At 40.5% G+C, this 21,550-nt stretch overlaps 1 protein-coding gene across 1 annotated transcript in view; it reads right to left on the reverse strand.

The window, feature by feature from the left end:
• LOC121289375 (adhesion G-protein coupled receptor D2-like) overlaps positions 1 to 21,550 on the reverse strand; it is a 275,259-nt gene that overhangs the window by 207,847 nt on the left and 45,862 nt on the right. The window contains exons 13-15 of the mRNA XM_041208753.1: positions 17,584 to 17,717; positions 12,894 to 13,009; positions 12,273 to 12,393 (exon numbers count right to left, since the gene is read on the reverse strand). Coding sequence (XP_041064687.1) covers positions 12,273 to 12,393; positions 12,894 to 13,009; positions 17,584 to 17,717 — 371 coding nt within the window. The remainder of the gene's footprint in view (positions 1 to 12,272; positions 12,394 to 12,893; positions 13,010 to 17,583; positions 17,718 to 21,550) is intronic.

Below are 21,550 nucleotides of genomic sequence, written 5' to 3' on the forward strand. Positions count from 1 at the left end.
ATATATCTAAATTTGGCAGGTACTGTCAAAGTGTGTTTTCCGGTTATAGACCAGAAGCAGTGCATCAGAATAGAAGGTAAAACTATACTTGGCAAACAGGCAATACAGAAACTATTCAGGGACTCTTCCACTAATACAATTGTCACTGGAACAAATGTCTCAGTCAGTGTGACACTCACTGCTTTCACAGCATCTGGCTGATAACTTTGTCACAAGTGCAGTCACCATTCATCAGATTACAAAAGAATCAAGTGAAAATGTATATTGAAGAAGGCACCTGTCTGTAGAACGTGTGACATGCAGCTCATCTCTTTGTTCTAAAAATACTCGCTCCCACTTTCTCTACAGCAAATTCACAAAGTAAGATTTCCAACGTCATGGTTGCAGAGGCATTACTGAATTTCCTTAAACCAGCTGCTCCTATTGTAGCATCTTGGCATCTAAGCAAACAACTTCCAGGAATTCCAGAGGGAAGAGGGTACATTAGCAGCAGTACAGGGAGTGGGATAAGGAAGCCCTCAGACTGAAGGGGCACAGCTGTGACAGCTGAGAAAGAGATAAACTGGTTCTCAAGTTTCCACACTTATCACAACATCGATTAATCATAAACAATCCCACCAACCAGGTCAAACACAACAATAATCCAGTCAAAAACAGAATTACCTGGAAAAACTCAGCAGGTCTGGCAGCATCGGCGGAGAAGAAAAGAGTTGACGTTTCGAGTCCTCATGACCCTTCGACAGAATAATCCAGTCATGATGCCATCTAGTATCTGTATGTTGATGCTACAAGTTTAGTTAGTGCAAGTACTTGAGCAGCTACTGGCATTTGGAAATCAAGGATATAAACCGTATATTTTCAAGGGGAGTTATCGCATTGAAAATGCCTCTGACAAGCTTTGTTTTATTTGACATCGCACCAAGATTCACCTCGGCTCTGTGACTTTGCGATGGCATGATGCACAATTTGGTTCTCTCTTCAATTAAAGATTCCAAATATTACTTTTGAAAATACAGTTCCTCTTTAAGGTAATCTTCACACTATTATAGTCCCCCATTTCTATAGTGGTCGGCTCTCAGTCCAAAAGTATCAATTACCACCAAAGGTTATTTCCCTCACTATTTAATTCCCCACACTCCAGTTCCCCCCAATAATTCACAGCAATATTACAGCACTGAACGCTTCAAGTTGATTAACTTTGAGTGCAACAATGTTTGATGGTTATGGAAGAATGTACCATTCACTGTCAATCCCTCAGCATTCCTTTTCCATGTTCACTGACATTATCAGCTCCTATTATTTCTTTGCCACAGGAACCATATTCCTTCAGATCATTGTTGTTTTAAAGTTTGTTTCAAAAACTTAGCACAAATAGTTACCATTACAATAAACCTTATTTAAAAGGCTGAATTCACTAATTAAGACTACAACACTAGAGTGTCAATTCTCTGACCCATGTTCCCTTTCACCCATAATGTATATACAGTGATATTTTGATTTGAATTTGACACTATAATTGTGTCCAAATGCTTTTGCCAGCTATTGTTGATTTGGTCTCACTATCAGTCTATTCATCATTTAGTAACATTATATTTCAAATTAACAGTTCCTGCTAACTATGGACCTGTATGTCTTAAAAAATACATGTCAGACACCATGAAAATTAACTTGCTAACTGCATTCACTGTATTATTAATGTATCAACATTTTAAACTTTATCAGCCTATTCGAAGAGAATCTGAAATTGCCCTTCATCCAGTCTTTGCTGTTATCCTATGTTCATTGCCCTCTCCGTCATTCTGATGTACTATTTTCTTATCTTCAGCCCCTGTCTACTGCCATTTTGCATGTCCCAAGTCTACTAACTGTTCTCTGTCCCAGTCCTACCCTCACTCTTCATCTACCCCATGCAACATCCCTCTAATGTTTTTTGTTGTGCATGGTATATTTATCTAAGTGTACAGAACTTTACACTTTTTGTGTGACTGCACAAGCTGAGTAACTTAAAAGAGATCGATTTGTGCCAGGCCTGCACAGGAAATGCTGTGTGACGTAGAGAGAACATTGACCCAATGGTTCCACTCCATTCTCACTTCTTCTCCATCCCTGTTCACCTAACAGTTCAACTCCATTCTGAGCACTTACCCGCCCTTGGGGTCCAGCTGTGCTGCTGCCCTTCATCAGCTCTCTGTTCCAGATCCTCTTCTGCTTCCTTTCTATTCCACATCCCATATCTTGGAGAATAATTCAGAAGCTATCACCAAGACAGGTCCCAAGACACTTTAGGTTTGTTTAAATATAGGATCACTGCCTATATTTTAAAGATCAAGGCAAAATATTTTTACAACACTGATGCAGCAGTATTAGTTAAAAAAACTAAATAAAATTCTTTTATCCTGTTATTCCATTATAATAATGACATTTAGTTGATACCCAAAGACTGATATCCAAGCCTTTGAGCAATCAACTAATGAAGTAGCATGATTTACAGTATTAGCAGAAAAGGAACTTGGAAAGTTTTGACAGAAAGCATGACAGCATTTGCATATATAAATCAGAGAGAAAATGAAGACTCATACAGTCTTACAGAATGAGAACAGTATTCACTGAACAGGAAGTTAGAGCTAAAGCAGAAGATAAAGTAACTTAGTTGTTAAATCTGCAACTGAAAACAGGCAGTGTTCAGTGTATAGCAAGCTATGATTGGAATATTGTGCTCAAAGGGGAGGGATGGAAATACAAGCCCCATTATTTAAACAATAAAAAGGAATTCAGTGATTGTTGATATAAGAAACCTTGTATTTGGTATTTCCTTTTCAAAAGTAAAAAGTTAGGATTCATAACTTGTTTTTGACATTTTGCTTTGAAATGGCTGAAGTCAAAACTTTGAAGATTGTTAATGATCTAAGCTGTATCAACAATGAACAAGGCAATTTAGGAAGCTTGAAGGTTAGGGATGAAATTCATCTACTAATCATCTGAAGCAGATTCAAACGCCTTTGAATACACCATACCAAAGAGATTAATCATTAGGATTATTTAAGCGGAGTCAGTATGGCTAATTTATAATATCCAGAAGCTTCAATACTACAGTAGGGAAATCCAAGATGAACACCATCGAGTTTCAGCCAAACATCTGGGGCAGTATTTTTAGGTCAGTGGTGGGTGCGCGCCTGACCCACTCATGCGTAAAATAGCACGTGATGACTTCGGGCGGGGGTCCCAATGTTATCCTGCACTCATGAGATATTCCAGTCGGCGAGCGTGCGCAAAAGTCCAAAGTGCGCCCGCCAACAATTAAGAGAGCAGTGAAGCCCACTAAAATTCCCATCATCCCTAATTTTTTTATGGTCCGTCCAACCTTACAGTTGGCTGACGGGCGAATCTACCTGTCAGACTTTACATTTTTGATGAAACATTACCCAAGGGCGGGATGAGCTTCCCATCATTAAATCTAAACAAAATAAAAACGGTTGGACAGAATTTTCTGCATGTATATGTTCGGGTGACTGATTCCGATGCATGGGCACTTTTTCCCACTTCTTAAAATCTTTATTTCTCGGTTTTAAATTCTTCAGCTCCCTGAGGCAGCTCTCTGCCTTCAGGGAGTTTTCATTCCGCGCTCCCCCGCGCCGGCGCTGACTTCAGCGCCCGCCCTCCACCCACCCTCACCCCGGAAGTGCTGAGCATTTCCGCGCGCCTTCCACACTAGGGTGGGGGGCAGGGGGTGGGTGGTGGGGGCACACTGGCTGTTAATTGGCAGCAGTCAGGGGCCGATCATGGGTGGCGGTCTGTTTCCTGGCCGCTCCTGAGCCTGCCGGTCAAGTCCGCAGGCCAACCTAAAAATCCTGCACCTCAGATCAGATCAACTAAGGTGACGCGCGTTGAAACAATCTTACTATCTGAATTCACTACTGAAATTATTGCTACCGTTGACAAAACAAATATTTTTGCTTTCAATCTAAACAGCAATACTGTAAATGAGAGAATGTTGCGGAGTTCAATATCTCTGATTATTTAGGCTGATGGAAGCATAACCCACCTGACAAAAGGACAAAAATACAACCATTTTAAATATTTTCAATTTAACATGGGGAATTATTAGTTCATGTGACATTCTTAGCACTTCAGTTTGCCTATTGTTTTGAAAGCAAAAACACACTAACCATAGTCACTAGAGCCCTTGTGTTGTTCAGTGATGATAGACCTCTGTTAAATCAAGGGTTCAATAGAATTAGCAGGGTGATTTCGCACAAACTTTGTGATTCATGTCACTCAGGTCCTATCCAAATCAACCAGAAACACGTGTAGAAACAAATGGGATTTCAAGCAGGAGAAGGTTCAATGTGAATGCTGTTGCCTTCCTTTTCAAGTACATGGCAAGCAAATCCTTAAAATTTATATACAAGCTTATATTTCACTTGAGGGCCGGTTAGCTCAGTTGGCTGGATGGCTAGCATGTGTTTCAGAATAACAGCAACAGGGCAGGTTCGATTCCCATTCCAGCTGAGGTAGATTTGGGATGTGCTTGCTTGTCCTGTCCCTGAGAGTGGGGGCAAACCACCACTGACAAAAACTGCCAAGAAAATGGCTCAGGATGAAGTATCAGCGAACAATGAGCCAAGGACCTGCCTTCAAGCAGCACACACACATGACATGACATATTTCACTTAAAGCTTAAGTATTTTTTCTTGTGGTCATTTAATAAGCCCTAAAAAGGAGTCGACTGACAACTTGGAGAAGGGAAAACTAAACTGAATATTCATCAAATGCAAATACAACAATCAAAATAAGAGACAAAAGGAAACTGAACAAAGCAAATCCCCAAATTATTATATAAGATATGATTAAAAAATGAGCAATATTGCCAGTCTTGGTGAGGTATCTAAAAGTACAAAAACAAAAAAACTGCAGATGCTGGAAATCCAAAACAAGAACAGAATTACCTGGAAAAACTCAGCAGGTCTGGCAGCATCGGCAGAGAAGAAAAGAGTTGATGTTTCAAGACCTCATGACCCTTCGACAGAACTAAGTTCTGTTGAAGGGTCATGAGGACTCGAAACGTCAACTCTTTTCTTCTCCGCCGATGCTGCCAGACCTGCTGAGTTTTTCCAGGTAATTCTGTTTTTATCTAAAAGTACACTTTATCTGACCTCACACAGCAATACTCTCAGATTCAGGCAACAGGGAAATGCAGCACCATAATAGCCAGAAACCTTTTGAGTCAATGTTAATAGAGCTAAGTGAAATGAAGTTCAGTAATCCAAACGGTGTGTTCCAGACAGCAGTCATAACCTGCCCTAGGTTACTGCTTTGGAGTAATTCATCTGCGGGTATCTATTATCCCTTCCAAAACATTCATGCAATGCTGATAATGGGACTGCAACAATTAGGAAGGTCACAGCCGCTTACTAGGTGATCCCACTAAAGCTTGCAAATAAATTGTTTTATTGTTAAAATTCTCAATTTTTACTTCTGAACAGCTGAGGTCTACAATAAATTGTTAGTCGTGTTGGTGAAAACCCACAGCTGATTAAAACCTTGCACTACTGCACCTGAATTTTAGATTTATTTATTTTGGCTTTGCAGAGTAATCCCTCCTTAAATGCAGCGCACGCCACAGGGTAGAAATTACTTTTGCAATGTTATTATACAATGCCTAATGCACTCGTACTAACCAACTCCCCCCCCCCCCCCCCCCCCAACTATTTTAACAGAAGCAATAGTCCATATCCCTAGATAACATTGCAGGCAAGATTGCAAGTAGTCTGTTTTAACTATCTTGCCAATCCATTCCTCACTCAAATCACTTTCATCCCAAAAAAATTCCAAAAGAGAGAAAGATAAATCTCTCAATTCGAAGCTGCAAAATAAAAACAGTAACCTGATCTCTTAGGGAACCTCAACAGTTTAGGAAGGCTACAGCTACACAATGATGCAAAATAATAGATCATACTGCCATCTGATGGCAGCTGTTGGGAAGTAAGCAGTTTCCCAGAACTGTTACAGTTGCTGCCTTGCTGCTTTAAAACATACATGTCTTCATACATTAAAAGAGCTGCAGTGTTTAGAGAGAGAGCTGATGAATCATCCCTTGGAATCAATTACTGATCTGGCTATTGCTTTTGCGACCTTTAGCACCTTGTGACTGTAAATGTTTTGTGATCATTAATTGAAGATTTTTCAATTAAGGAAATTTTAATTTTCTTTTTGTTTTATGATTTATACACTTGTATCGATTCGTCTGTAACACACAATATATCGGGTTTGTTTTTTGGCTGCAATATATGGCCCTGCTGCAAACAAGTCGAGTGGATGAGGATGGCCATTTACTCTACAAATACACTGTAATTAAATTTGATCTGTGAAGTTCCCATATGAGAGTCATAGATCACCATTTATTTCTTAAAAGAGCCACAGTTGAAAAATAAATCCCATCTCAGCACACACATCTGACAGGGAAACTGTAAGGGGTACTCAGGATCTCACGAGCATTCAAAGAGAATTTTCTTGTTATACAATGCACAGTGACATGTGTAATATTATCTTGTTCCCGGTAGGAAGTCACTATTGTACTGCTCTTTTTTGGTACAATTAGTATCTTAGAATCCATATTATGTTTTCCTTAACACTATGTACCTTGTGAAGCCTACTGTAGTCAGTCTACCTGGTCTCTGAGTTCATGGCTCTTCTTTTGAGAAAAAAACATTTTACTTATGAATCCAACTGCTGAATGGCTGGTCTTACTTTCCCTGATTTATTTGAACATGTTCTTCGTATTACGCTATCCTTTGTGTTAAAAGTGGTGCATTTGAAGATTGACATCTTTGAGTTCATCAAGTACAAAAATGTTATGTAATGAAACTTCAAACCATTCTCAGCTTACAACACATGAATGAATCAAAAACTAGCAACCTCTCATTGTCCAACATATCCACAATGAAGGGGTTGCTATTCGGTAGTGGCTCACATGTATTTTACTAATTTGTAATACTGCACTACTGCATTGGTTATCAAACACTTTGCAGTCATGAATGGCACCATATAAATGCAAGTCTCTCATTTCTTGTTTGCACAGCACATCAGTGTGTGATGATAATTTCATCATCAGCTATTCGTGTCTCACTCCATTTTTTGAAACTTCAGTTAAACTACATCACATGGCAACATAGTGGAGCAGCACCAATGGAGTGAAGTTTGCCACGTTATGATCTCCTCAGAGTTTTTTAAGGTTTAAAGAGAAATCCAAACCACCAGGCGATCAACTGAAAGAAATTATGCCACAAGACTCCATTGTTCAAAAGCAAAAAGCAAATTTTACTATACAAGAAACAGGTAAAGCAAACGCAACTAAATAAACACCATCTTAGGTGAATACCTAGGCTTTACATTGAAAAGCATGATAAACACAATCACATACTCTAGCCTAAAATTCTCAACAGAACCACCCCTTTTTTCCTTATCACTTCCCCGACAGAAAGTCTTTGGCTACTTCTCTGGCCTGTGAAGGATCATTCACTTTTTCTCGGGGCCTACCCAAAGGTTTGCCACAGCCCTCTGAGACTCACTTTGATTTATCCTCAGTGTTCCAGCTATTCTCTGAGGTGTGAATAATAATAACTGATAAATAAATAAAAGTGAATAAATTCTGATTCTGTATGAACTTTCATGGGGATCCTTCCATTAGCTTTTGGCTAATTTCTCCAATTTCTCTTCAAAACCTCTTGACTGTGGACTTCTCTGCTCAAACTTAGGCTTCACTGCACTCTTGCTTTGTGCTTCCACCTCAGAAATAGCCTCGACTTCTGACAGACCTTTTGCTCCCGATCTACAGCAGCTTTTCAGTTCTTAGCAGAAACTTTCTTTCTCTGTCTGCGGAACTCGGGGCTTACACCCATCACTTGGGTGCTTTTTGCTCCAACACCAACGAACTCTGGAAAAATCCCACAGATCACTTGTCAGAATGGCTCCAACCCAAATGACTCATCTCTACATCAACATAGGTTAGTTGAGATGTCTGACAGATTTTTAGATTAACTAGCTTTTAAACCTATTGATTGTCGGTCGGATCCACCAAAAAAACTTACATTTCTAATGAAGTCAAGGCAATTCTCCTCAGGCTTACAGAAACAAGGATGAAATAATCTTCCAAGAGGATCAGACTACAGCATAACCTGCAGTTTGAATTGTACTTCAACAGCGATTGTGAATGGGCTTCGAGGTGGGCTATTGCTGGCCGAGCCAGGAAATTTCACCTATCACAGAAAGTTATATACAGGCCTTTTGAAAATGCCAGTTGACGGTGTCTCTATGCGTGAGAGTGAAGGATAGTGTGTCAGATGGTTGCTGATGTTAACACATCAATGCACTAATATGCTGATTTTCTGCTGGCCAATGCCAATTTAAATATTAATGAAACTCATGTTTAATGGCAATATTGATCCTGGGTGTAAAAAAATCTACTGAAAAATGTTTGCGGTACCTTTTCAATTATTGCAATATCATAACAATAAGTGAAAACTGACTCAGTAACAAGAACACATAAAAATTTATTGCCTGTAAATCTGCTTTGCTCCCATTATCTGTTTACAGGAGCTTGGATATAATGTATTATACGCATGAACATCCAGTACAACTAACAACAGACATAAATTCAGATACCAGTTGAATTTCACTTAATTATCCTGTGGGGAATATGTCGGTATTCTCCAGTCAGGACTGCAGCACAGTAAACCAAGTATTCCTGCAAAAATTTACCTTGGGAGCCAATTTACCAGAAGAGTGGAAACAGTATGATGTATATAAGTTAACAGGTGCTTCAGAAACATTTTAATTCATCATTAATTTTTTGCAAGAAAGCATCACAGCTGACAAACAAGGCCTGCCCCCACCTCCAATAGTACTGCAAGAGATTTTTTGGACACACTAACAATTAAAGTGATTTTGCTCATTGCACACAATATAGAGTGGAATATCTAACACGTTTTAGTGAGTCAAATTATATTCGACAATTCAACCTCACTTGGCCCCGGGAATGAAGTCACTATTTTATTACTCCTTTTGGTACAATTAGCATCATAGAGTTCCCAATTTCTTTTCCCGAATACTTTACACTTTGACCAACCTGGTCACTGAGCTCACTAAGAAACACCCTGTACGACTGGGTTTTCAGCAATAAAGAAAAACACAAATTACAAACTTAACACAAGCAAAAATCCACTTTTTGTCACAGATAACACATTGACCCTTTTTGCTCAGGGAAGACTTCCCCTCACTCTTCTGTCCACTGTGTTCTTTTGCAGTCTGGGGAGTTCGGGGGGTGGAGAAGAGAAGACAGAAAGTGCCAAGGTATTCTTAGTAAATCTTTGCACTAAATCGCGAATGGACACTCATAACAGGAATCATAAATCTGGCCATTTCAGTAATAACCTCATGCTTTGACAAATTTATGTAATCAGTACTTCCATAAAGGCAACTGTGTTCATTGTTTGGTGGATAATAGAGAGGCTCCAAATGATATGCTAACGCACCGTCAACCCCACTTACTCCAACGGCACAGAGCAGCCACAATTAGCGCTGAGTGAGTCAATTTATCTTTGCTTCCAAGAATAACTCCTTTAAATAGTCTCTATTTGATGCCACTTATTTTCATTCTTTTCTTTAGCTTTGCAAAAACATTCTATTTAAGAAATAATTAATGAATGAGAAACTGTATGCAGCACAGCTGTGATTTCTCATTAACTGTGGCTGACAGAAGAGACTCATCGCTGGTGACGTACATTCATAGATTGATTCATAGAATCAATCCTTTGGATCCCTGTGCCTGAGAGAATAAGAACTGGGTGCTCTCGTAAGTTAGAAAACTTTCATCTCAAAATCCAGCTTCAAATGACAAACTAAAGTTTCTCTTTCTGCTGGTGATAAGGTCTAAGTGCAAGTAATTTAGACAATCTCAACCCAGCTCAGCCTGCAGCCTCCCAAAGGCAAATGCCCCAAAATTCAGCACTAATCCTCATTAAATCTCCCTCAAACAGACCATAAAGGCGGCTGGTACGGGAAACGGAAATATTGCACTGGATGCATAGTTATTCCATCGGGAGTATGTTGGTGTTCTCTGGTCAAGACTGCAGCACAGTAAACCAAGTATTCCTGAAAAAAATTTACCTTGGGAACCAACCAGAAGAGTGGACACAGTATGACGTACCTAAGTTAACAGGTGCTTCAGAAACATCTTAATCCAGCATTAATTTTTGTTGCAAGAAAGCACCACAGCTGGCAAGGTATTCTTAGTGAATCTTTGCTTCACATCATGAATGGATACTCATAACAGGGAACAGAAATTTGGTCATGTCAGTAATGATCTCACACTTTGACAGATTTATGTAATCAGTACTTCTACAAAGGCAACTGCGCTCTTTATTTGGTGGATAATAGAGAGGCTCCAAATGATATGCCAACGCACCGTCAACCCCACTTACTCCAACGGCACAGAGCAGCCACAATTAGCACTAAAAAGAACGCCTTTAAATGGACTCTACTTGCTGCCATCCTTTTCTTGAATTTTGCAAAAACATTCTATTAAAGAAATAATTAATTAATGGTGCAATATGGGGTTGCTCTTCACAGAGGAAGAATTACCTGAACCCAACTAGTGCTACACCTAGACAAAATTCGGGGACTTGGCACACAAAAGTAGACACAGCTACAACGTTCACTTTGAACGTACAAAGGAAAATAAGCATTTGCTTTAAATCTGGTCTTGAAAAAATATCTATGATTACAGTTGGTAAGACATTCACATATCTGACAGATCAGGTCTGTTGTGCCGGCTCCTTTTGAAAACAGGGGCCTCGGCAGACATTAGGTGCCAACATCAGATATGTTCCCTCTTATCTGTAGAAGCAGGTGTGCAGTACCTGCAGGAAGGTAGAGAGCACCCTAACCTCCCAGACATTTCTCTGTTGATTCTCCTCCTCCTCTTCCAAACAACTCAGATAGTAAAATTCCTATTGACAAGTCTATTGATGCCAGCAAAAATACAGGGGCAAAATAAAATTCAAACAATTGCCACAGAAGATCATGACAACCTTCAGAGCCAGCAGAAAACCAATACAGAACATCAATACAGAACACCCCAGTCCCAAAATGTTAGAAATTCTGTTGATTTAACACTACATTAGTATTTCCATGGCCCAATATCTCTGGATAGCTGTTTCATGTGGATGTCAGAAAATGGTGTGCAAGACACTCAACTTCGAGACCAATATTAAAAAAAAAATCCTGCCTACTTCAGGTGGGCATTTGTTACTCTGATACCCCCAGCCCAGAGGAGTCACACATCAGAAGGGTGAAGATCATGCGTTTGCCGCTTTTTTCCCATTTTTCCAACCAGGGTGGTTCAAAGTAGTCCATCCAGTCAGAAAATTAGTTTCATCCTGGCCTTAGCAGCAGCAGTAGGGAACTGAACTGGACAAACCTGCAGAACCCTTAGTTTTCTTATTGGTCTCTCCATTTTTTTTTTTGCAGAGTAGTTACTTAGTCCCCACTTAGGGATTGAGAGAAGGCTGTGTACAATCTGCAAATTGCTAGCTATACGCCTGCCTTATTAAACACTAGATTTAGAAGTAGGCAGGACAAGATAGTTTCAAAGGAAATAAATATTGTAGATCAGCACAAAGCTGTAGATAGTGTGTCTTCTGACCCATGTCAAGCATACGATGTTTTAGATAGACAATTGCTTATACATGTGTTAAAACAAATGTATAGTACTACTGCACATGTCTAGGAGTATGAATTATCTTATAAACACTTGTCAGCAAAACCTCAACACAACTGCATATAATTTAAACATATGTTTTCTGCCAAGTTACCAGAAAAAATATCTGCTGTATGAGATAAGTCAAAAGCTTCAGCCTGAAAGGGAAATACTTCAGATCATGAGATTAATTTCCCAGTTAACCAAAAAGCAGGTGTCAAAATATTCCTATGTTTTACTGCCAATCTGCACAGAATTAATTTACATGCAAAACATGACAATTTAATCTTTGCCAGTCATGGAATGCTATTGAAAATAAAATGTCCTGTTCCTGCTGCAGTTGAATATGAAAAGTTTCTGGGTGTGGATTGCAGTTCAAAGAGAGGTCAACTATATGGGCAGAGATTTAGCTGGGCATATAGACGTTTGGAAATGCAAAGTTGGAAAAGGATCAAGCATTTGTTTACAAGAGCTGCTCTTCTCGGTAACATGGATTGAAAAAGAGATTACCACTTACCTGCAGGGAATTGAGTATCACAAAGATATACGCCATGATGACAGAGAGTGGAACAAGGACTCCAGAGAGCCACGTGAGGCCGAGAATGGGCAAAAGCACCAGCACAGCTTTCACAGCAGCCCTGCAACACACAACACTGGCATCAGAATGAAGCAAAAAAAAACACACACACAGGGTAGTCTTATTAAAGACAAACCACTGCCTTCGCTTCTCGCAGGCAACTCAGTTGCCAGAGAAACAGAATATAATTATTCAAAGTAACTGTGGTCATTTTAGAAGCAACATTGTTCCCAGGGACTTTATTAACAGTACTCAAATTGACTATATAAAACGGGCAAAATGGAAAACGGTTGCCAGATTTGGGTAATCGTTTTTAAAAGTCAAAAGCTGAAAAGGAGGTTCTGAAAAAGAGTGTAAGGATGAAATATTAACTGTCAGTTGTCTCCATGGAGTTTTACCGAGCTGCTGCATGCTCCCAGCTTTGTTTCAGATTACCAGCATTGGCAGTAATGTTTTGTTTTTTTTATTTGACCAAAAAAAATAGCAAGTTGATTCTTCTCCTGAAGAGAAATGATTCAATACTGTCCTCTAGAGGCCTCTTACCTGAACAACATCTCTCACCTAATCTGATCGTAGGCTTGCTCGATGGGGCTGCTATTGACAGCAAGCATTATTGCCCGTCGCTTGGCAGTTGACATGGTGATCAGCACAACTCGCGTAAGCACAAACATGTTCACCTATGTAGCAATTAAAAGCGATTGGATTTTGTTACAAAGTCATAAAAAGTCAACCCAAATTTAGTCTTGCAGCGCATTTTTTTCAGCTAAGGTACACATACTGCAAAATTTAGTGTTGGCTTCTAATTGAATAGACATTTTAAAAAGAGTATTGGACGTCCCATAGCATTGCTCACTAAGTCTGAGCATATGCTATTTTTGTAAATTGAGCCTGCAAAGACCAAAAAGCAAGCATCCCTCCTACTCCCAGCAGAACCAAAGACATTAAAGCGAGTGATATTAATTAAACATAGTGATGGAAGAATCAGCTACTCATGCCCAGTGTGAGGGGTCGAGGCTGATGTTCAGTAAGTGTCATAGCAGAAATATCTGAGAACTTTTTGTCGAATGTCTTTAGTTGATGTTAATCCAATCAAAAAAAGAACAATCTTGTCTGTCAGGTGCAAAAAAAAATGTATTATATAAACAGACTTCGCTAATTCATGTTGACTCAGATGTTATCATTCTCACCTTCAAAATAGAATGTTGTTTAAAGATTCAATCCCCACTCCAATTGAATTTAAGCATGTAAATTCAGCACAGTACTGAAAGAGAGCTGCATGGTCAGAGGTTCCACCTTTTGAAGGAGATGTTCTGGTGATTCAGATGAGCAGTAAGGATCCCACATTGCTAATCAAAGAGGAACAGAGTGTTCTCCCACATTTGAGCCAACATTCCTCTCTCAACTAGCACCATTCAAAGCAAATTAACTGTCATGCACTTCCTTAGTCTTCTTCCAAGACCTTGCGGTGCACAAGATTGGCTGCCACATTTGCCTACATAGCAACAAAGACAACATTTCAAGAGTAACTCCATCGGTTGCGAGGCAGTTTCAGGTACTCCAAGTGCCTAATAAGGTACAATATAAATACCAGCTCTTTCTTCTTTCCCTATTGGGAACAACTTATGTTCTGCATTTGCAGATTCAAACCAGGTTTACAACAAACAGTCCAAGAAAGAAGCCAACCAGTACAACAGCCCAGCAGTGCATTTTCACAAACTGACTATAAGTAACTGCAACCAGTGAGTGTAACAGGTGTAGACAAAGCCAGACACCATATGTATCCTTAGTGCTCTTAGAAGTTAATCTAACTCAAATATTTTACATATCCCTCAGATGCTGTGGTGTTTAAGGGGTACGTGTGCACTGTACAGTTGTTCTCACATATCAGCGAAAAGTTTTGTCAAGCTTGAATGCAGATATGTATTCGTCTTTGGATACTAAGGCCGAAATATGATTCTGAAATTCAATGGAAAATGAAGCCAGAATGGAGATGAATCACTTTTCCAGTATATTACAAATTTTCGGTCAATACTTTAACATATTGAACACAGACTATTAAAGTGGCCACTCAACTCATGTGACCTTTGGCATTTTCAGCTCCAGAAAGTCCTGAGTCTCAAGCAAATACCTAATTAAATATGCACATTCACTGCCATCCAAGGAATACACACATCCCTTTATTTAAGGATGGACCATCAACAAAAGGGCCACAGCACTCCAACTAGGTCATCTTTCTGTTTCGCCATGGATTAAAAAGACATTGAAACTCAAATGTGTATTAGACAAATGTAAATGGATCCCATCAACCTTCCATTGTGTTATGATGGACCCTTATCCAAACTAGGCTGGGCAAGTTTCAAGATGTCAACCAACAACACACCACCTCTTTTTGGAAAAAAAAAAGGACTTTGAATTTGTACAAGTCACATGTTCAGGAAGTCATTTTGCTGTCAGCTTTTAAAATAACAGCAAGAAGCTGCTTTGCAGACAGAGTGCCATCAGGGGCCCAACAAGCCAGCTGTGAGGCATTAAGCAGCCGTGATAATAAACAGCAAAACTTTGAAAACGGGAGGACTACCCACACCCCCCGCCCCCCACCCCCCCCCCACCCCAATTTCAAGTTCACTGGAGAACCAGCTTCCTGGAAATTTGACCACAAGAAGCCTCGCAGCTTACTGAGAATCCTGTCTTATAAGAACGTCACTTCAACTAAAGTATAAATTTCATCTGAGAAACCACCACAAAAGAGGCTGAGACAATCATAAATTGTAATTGTATCGTTTCATCTACATCTGTATCTAATCTTTAAGCATGTGATAGTATGTGAGAGACGAGTGAGTGAGATGTCACATTCTTCTAACCATCCAGGGCAAGTGTGTGATAATAAATAACCTTCTTTATTTTAAAACACACAAAGAGCTTGCTGTTGGACTTAAAAACGAAAAACTGCAGATGTTGGATATCCAAAACAAAAACAGAATTACCTGAAAAACTCAGCAGGTCGGGCAGCATCGGCGGAGAAGAAAAGAGTTGACGTTTCGAGTCCTCATGACCCTTCAACAGTTCTGTTGAAGGGTCATGAGGACTCGAAACGTCAACTCTTTTCTTCTCCGCCGATGCTGCCAGACCTGCTGAGTTTTTCCAGGTAATTCTGTTTTTGTTTTGCAGTTGGACTTATTTAATTTGGACAATTACTCGAGAGAAAGAAACCACAAGCTCCTTATGTACAAATATATTGATCATGGACAATAAGAAATGAACACACAAATTTTGTCTGTGACATTATTGTCTTTATAAGTAAAGAAAAAAGAAAGGGTTTTCATCTGTATATGACCTCCATGACCTCACAACATCACAAAATGCTTCAAAAGGCATTGAAGTACGTTTGAAGTAAGGTCCCAGAAACAGCAATAATGATCAGGTTTTTTTTTTTAGTAAAGTTGGTTGAGGGATAAATGTTGGCCAGGACACCAGGGAACTTCAATGATCTTCTTTGCAAAGTGCCATGAAACCTTTTACATCCAATCAAGAGGACAAACATGGCTTCAGTTTAACATCTACCAGATGGACTGCAGCAGTTGTCACAGACAGAATTTGTGTGTTTCCTAATCCTGACTGTGATCAGTATGTTTGTATGCAAGAAGTGTGTGATTTCTTACCCTGAGAGAGAATGTCCCAATTAAATAATTCCAGCAGCAAGCTTTTTGTGAATTTAAAAATATATAAGGTTATTTATTATCAGACACTTACCCCGAATTTGTTGCATTGTTTCACTCACTCACCTCAAGCACACACACACAAAGATTAGATACAGATGAAGGCAATATACTATTACAGCTTATAATTATCTCAAACTCTTTCGTGGCAAGCCTGTAGTTTCTTGGATGAAATTGATGCTTTAGTTGAGGTAAAGATCCTGGTAAAACAAAAGGTTCTCAGTAAGCTGAGAGATTTCTTGTAGCTGAATTTCCAGAAGGCTGATTCTCAGGTGATCTTTAACTGGAACAGGTTGGGGAATCCTTCTCTGTTAGAATCTTTCACTTTTAAGGTATTGCTGTTTATTACCTTGGCTGCTTGGATGATTTGCAGCTGGTTTGCCGGCTTTCGGTGGAACTGTCTGTCTGCAAGCAGCTTCTAGCTGGTTTTAAAAGCAGACAACAAAATGCTTCATTCATCATGCGACTTCCACAAGCTCAAAATCCTTTCCACAAAGAAAATGGTGATATGTATGTTGATTCCAATCATCCTGCTTTGTCGTTTTACACCTTGAAATTCACCCAGCCTGATTTGAATGAAGAAACTATTATGATAGAATGGAAAGTTGGTAGGATCCATTCATGTCTGTCTTACGCACAAGTGAATTTTGGTGTCCCCTTTTATCCAGGGTGAAACAGAGTCAGGTTGGCTGGAATTCTATAGTCCTTTCATGTTGATCCATCCTTTTAAAAAAAAAAGTGCAAATTCCCCAGATGACTGTGAATATCCGTATTTGATTAAGTAGAAAATTAGGACTGTCTGAAGCTTAAATGCCAAAGGTCACATGATTTGCAGCGGCCATTCTAATTCTCTGTTTGTATCCAGTTTCAAAAGTATTGACTGAAATTCATAATATAACTGAGGCATGATACAGTTCAAGAAGGCGGCTCAACACCACCTTCTCAAGGGCAATTAGAGATAAGCAGCAAATACTGGCCTTGCCTGCAACATTCAAACCCCATGAATACGTTTTAAAAACCCCGTCTGAATGACAGCATTTCCCACAGTACTGCCTGAATTGTCAGCCTAGCTGGTGTGCTGAAGTTTCAGGCATAGTGCAGGCACAGTTGCAACTGTGGCCCTTGGACTCAGGGACAAGTGTTCAAGCGCTGAGCCAAACCTGAATAACTTTTGGTGAGTGTGTGCCAGCATCACACACCAGAAAAGAATTAGGAAAAGTCTCGATGAAGTAAATTAGAAAAACATTGCAACTGCCAACAGTGAGTGGTTAGGATCTGGAATGCACTGCCTGAGAATGTGGAGGAGGCAGCTTCAATTGTGGCTTTCAGATAATTATCCAATTCCCTTTTGAAGAGAAAAAAAAATGCAGGCCTACAGGGTAAGGAAGAAAATGGATTTTGGGACTAGCTGAGTTGCTCTTGCAGAAACCCAGCATGGACACATTGGGATTACGACTCTATAGATAGTTAGACACAATGCATTGAAGGTTTTAAGCTTAAAAGTTAATTGATTCAAAACTTGATTGCGTTCTTACCATAATAATGAAGATAACTGGCCCAACAAAGGCCCAAATCACTCCATTGTGAACATTCAGCCAGCAGTATCTGTCTGCAATGTACTTGTCATGTGCTGCTGCCAGTGTAATGGTTACTATTAAGACAGGGAGACCTAGAGTAGAAACGCAAGCAATCATTCCAAATAATGGCAGACGTCAACAGCTAGACCAGGTAATGACAATTGGTCTGGACCAATTAAAATCAATTGTCACAGGTTGACAATACAAACTTTCCAGAATTATAATTGCAGAATATGTTACTACAGTGTCTGACATCCTTATGTTGATGAACATTGATGCTGACTTTTAAGAACACAAGACAAAAAATTGGTTGGTCAGGTCATGTCCAATTTTCCCCTCTGATAGATTTTATACCTTAAGCCCATGTAGGACTCTTCCCCCTCATTGATTCTTAGCCTACAATCTGTGCCCAGCCCAGGGATTCAACGCCCACAGCATTTTCCTTTCATTGTAGATGGTCTGTGGCAATAGAAGCAATATTGACTTTCTTTATTCATTCAATTTCCTGAAGGAGCTAAAATAACTTATATAAAACCTTATTGAAGGTGACATTTTTACAAAAAAATCTTCGAATAACTCACACTGTTCAACTCTGAACAATTAAAATGAACAAGACCACAGTTTCTGCAGTTCCACAGAGAATATGAGCATCAGCTTTCATTCTTAACCCAAAAGCTTTCTTATCCATTCTGAATCATATGATGTTAGTCAACCTTTTTAAAAAAAAAATATAAACGTAACTGCTTTTGTCCAGAATTTATTTCACATAAACCAATGAAACATTCTAATCTCCAGGCTTCCTAGAATTTATTTTATGTGCTTTGTCCAGTTCTGCAATCTGCCCGATTTGAATGATCTGCTTACATCCAGATCGCCCATGCCCTTCATCATTTCAAATGGATTGACACTCCTCTGTCGTCTTTTCTCCCAAGTTTGGGACCGTGATCCACTTGTTATAATCTTAGAATTCTAACTCTTTTAATTCTCTCCGAACAGTCACCAAAACATTATCATTGTTTTGAAGGTATGTCACCAGAATTTCACCCCAAATTCCAAATGTGGTCTTATCAATGAATTATGCAGGATTAAATAGTTGCTTTGGCTTTGAATTAAATGCATCCCAGATTCACCCAAGTAAGCCCTGTAAAAAACAGCTTGACATGACTGAATTTATTCATTTCATTGCAAACCTGTTTGTAAATAACATGCCCCGATCTGTGCTACATTTATCCACACTAAAACCTATCTTTAAAACATTTCCTGCATTTTACTGCTATTTTGTTGCTTGTAAAGTGCTTTAGGACATCCTGTGGTCATGAAAGGTGCTATATAAACACAAGTTATTTCTATCTGATAACCTTTAACTTGCTCATGCAACTGCTGCAAATCCATTCAGTTCTGTCAACTTACTTCACCCCAGCATGTAGCCATCAACAAGCCTCATGGTATTATGTTGACTTCACTCCCGAATGTTACTAACGTAATTATAATATTATTCCATGACTGTTCCTCATGATTCTTTGCTCAGAACCATGACAAACAGGCATGGGATAACATTAAAGTGAGTGACTGAGTTCTCAAGTTATTAAACATTTATTTCATGTGTCTGTCACTCTTCAGTAACTGAACATTATTCAGAAATTTAGAGGATTATAATAAATAGTAATATAAGATTGCCAAGTCATCATAACGTTATGATGCCTTCTGATGGCTACATACTAGAATGAAGAAGGTAGATGGAACTGAATTGATCTGGAACAGTTATGTACAGTCACCCACCAATGTTATTCTTGCCTGTTCATGATTTTATGCCCACTCACCCACTATGCCTTGATTCTGAGGTCAGTGGCTTCAGCAATAATGACTTTAACCCCCTAAGGAGTATCCAACCCTTTTGTTTTCCCAAGCCATTTAAAGGTCTTACGGGTCACATATAAGGTTTAAATCAATGCTCCCCATTAACACATATATCTCAAGCTGCACAACCAAAATAAGATGCTCTGATTTAGGATTTATTCAACAATGAGACAACAGCAAGAACAGTAATTTTCAAATCTTCAAGCCAGTAAGTTCAAACAGGACAAACCAGTGGGTTAGAAATGAGTACAATTAAAACACAGTTACCTGGGCTTCACAGACTCTTCACCCACAAGTGACCTAGAATTTTGGACACCCCAGTCCTATAAACATTTAGTATAACTGCAATGTAGCAGTAAAGTTAAATGATCAAAAATGTATTTATAAATGTATTTTGTTAGTTCACTGTTAAAATGGAATTACTCAAACAGAACTATAACTCATGCACAACCATTATCTCTGAATTTTCAGTAAAATACAATCCCATTGTTGCTATGGACCAACCCATAATTTAGAAAACATGACTAACTGTGCACTTAATATGCTTGTTTTGTTAGTCCCTGTTAGAGTCAAGGGGCAGGATTTTCCGGTTGGTGGGGGGAGAAGGATTGGACGCGGGCAAACCCGATCGCCCCCTCCAATCAGATCCGCGTGGCCATTTTACACGGGCGGGCCAACGAAGGCTCGCCCACCGTGAATCACGGCTCCCAATGACAGTGAAAGTCAGCAGGCAGCAGCGGGACTGCAATGACCACCGGGTCCAATGGCGACCTGGCCTGTTTTCAAAAGCTGCTGCAGCCTTTCCAAGGTTACGAATCACGGCCAGTGGAAGGACTCCCCAGAGCCCCGCTGGTGAGTAGGCCAGGCAGGAGGGTAGGGCAGGGGGGCACTGTGCCCTTCGTTTGTCCGATGATTGCCTTGCTGCCCTCCTCGAGGAGATGGCAGCATGACGGATGGTCCTGGTTCCCCAGGACGGGAGGAGGAGGACCCCCCCACATGACTGAACGTGCCTGGGAGGAGGTGGTGGAGGTGGTGAGCTCCCATGACGTGGTGCGGCGCACCTGGATCCAGTGTCACAAGCCTTCAGGAAGGGTGAGCACCATGTTGGCATTGGTCACTTAGCCCAGCAGATAGGCTTTTCCCCCTGGTGCCCTCCTGCACCCCCTCCTAAGCCTGAGCGTCGTGACTGCATTGAATCATTGACGCCATGTGTCCTTCGCTGGGTGGGCCAGCAGATATTGCCCATGCCAAGGTCACCCTGAGAGGGTGGTGAAGAGATGGGTTCTGCCCCCGCAGCATGTAGTACACTGAGACCCACATTACTGTTTTGGGGGCAACCTGGAGGAGCTGCGCCTGGGCACAGTGCTGGAATTCCAGGACATGTCAAAGTTAGGGAGATGACATGCTGGGAGGGGAGCTTCAAGGTGACGTGGCACCAATCGATCTGCTGTCCTCTGCGCTCCACGTGCTTGCGCCTCCTTGCTATGGAAGGTTAGACTGTGTGGTGGCTAATGTGATGGAGGCAGCATTTGGCCAAGGGGTGGGGGGTGGGTGGAGAACAGGCCCAGCATCTTTGTGTGAGTGTTCGGCAGCAGCAGGGTGAGGAGGCACTGGAGATCAGCAATGTCCCACTCTGGTTGGGGTGGGCCGTGCATGAAGAGAGTCCAGGTACAAGTAGCACTAACCAATGCTCTTCTCTCCTTTTCAGGAGAAGAATACACATAAGACCACCGAGCGGGTGAGGACTGGTGACAGCCCAACACAGTTGGCGATTCTCAGCCACTTCGAGCAGGAGGCCCTAGATTTGAAGACGTGCCATGCGCCCAGGCCCACCGGTTTCAGTGAGGCTGGGGTGCCATGGGCAGGTATGTGTGCCCAGCAGTGAGGTCACCATTGTTCTCCCAACAGCAATGGCAGTGCTGAATGATCAGTGATTGAAGTTTGCAACATGGCTTGACCATTGCTTATGGAAGGATGAGCGTATAATGATTCAGGGGACAGGGATACACATTGACATTGTCTCCATGTTAACTGACCCACTGTCCTTGTTCTTCCTTTCAGCATCAGT

Source organism: Carcharodon carcharias, chromosome 16 (genome assembly GCF_017639515.1).
Source record: "Carcharodon carcharias isolate sCarCar2 chromosome 16, sCarCar2.pri, whole genome shotgun sequence".
Taxonomy (NCBI): domain Eukaryota; kingdom Metazoa; phylum Chordata; class Chondrichthyes; order Lamniformes; family Lamnidae; genus Carcharodon; species Carcharodon carcharias.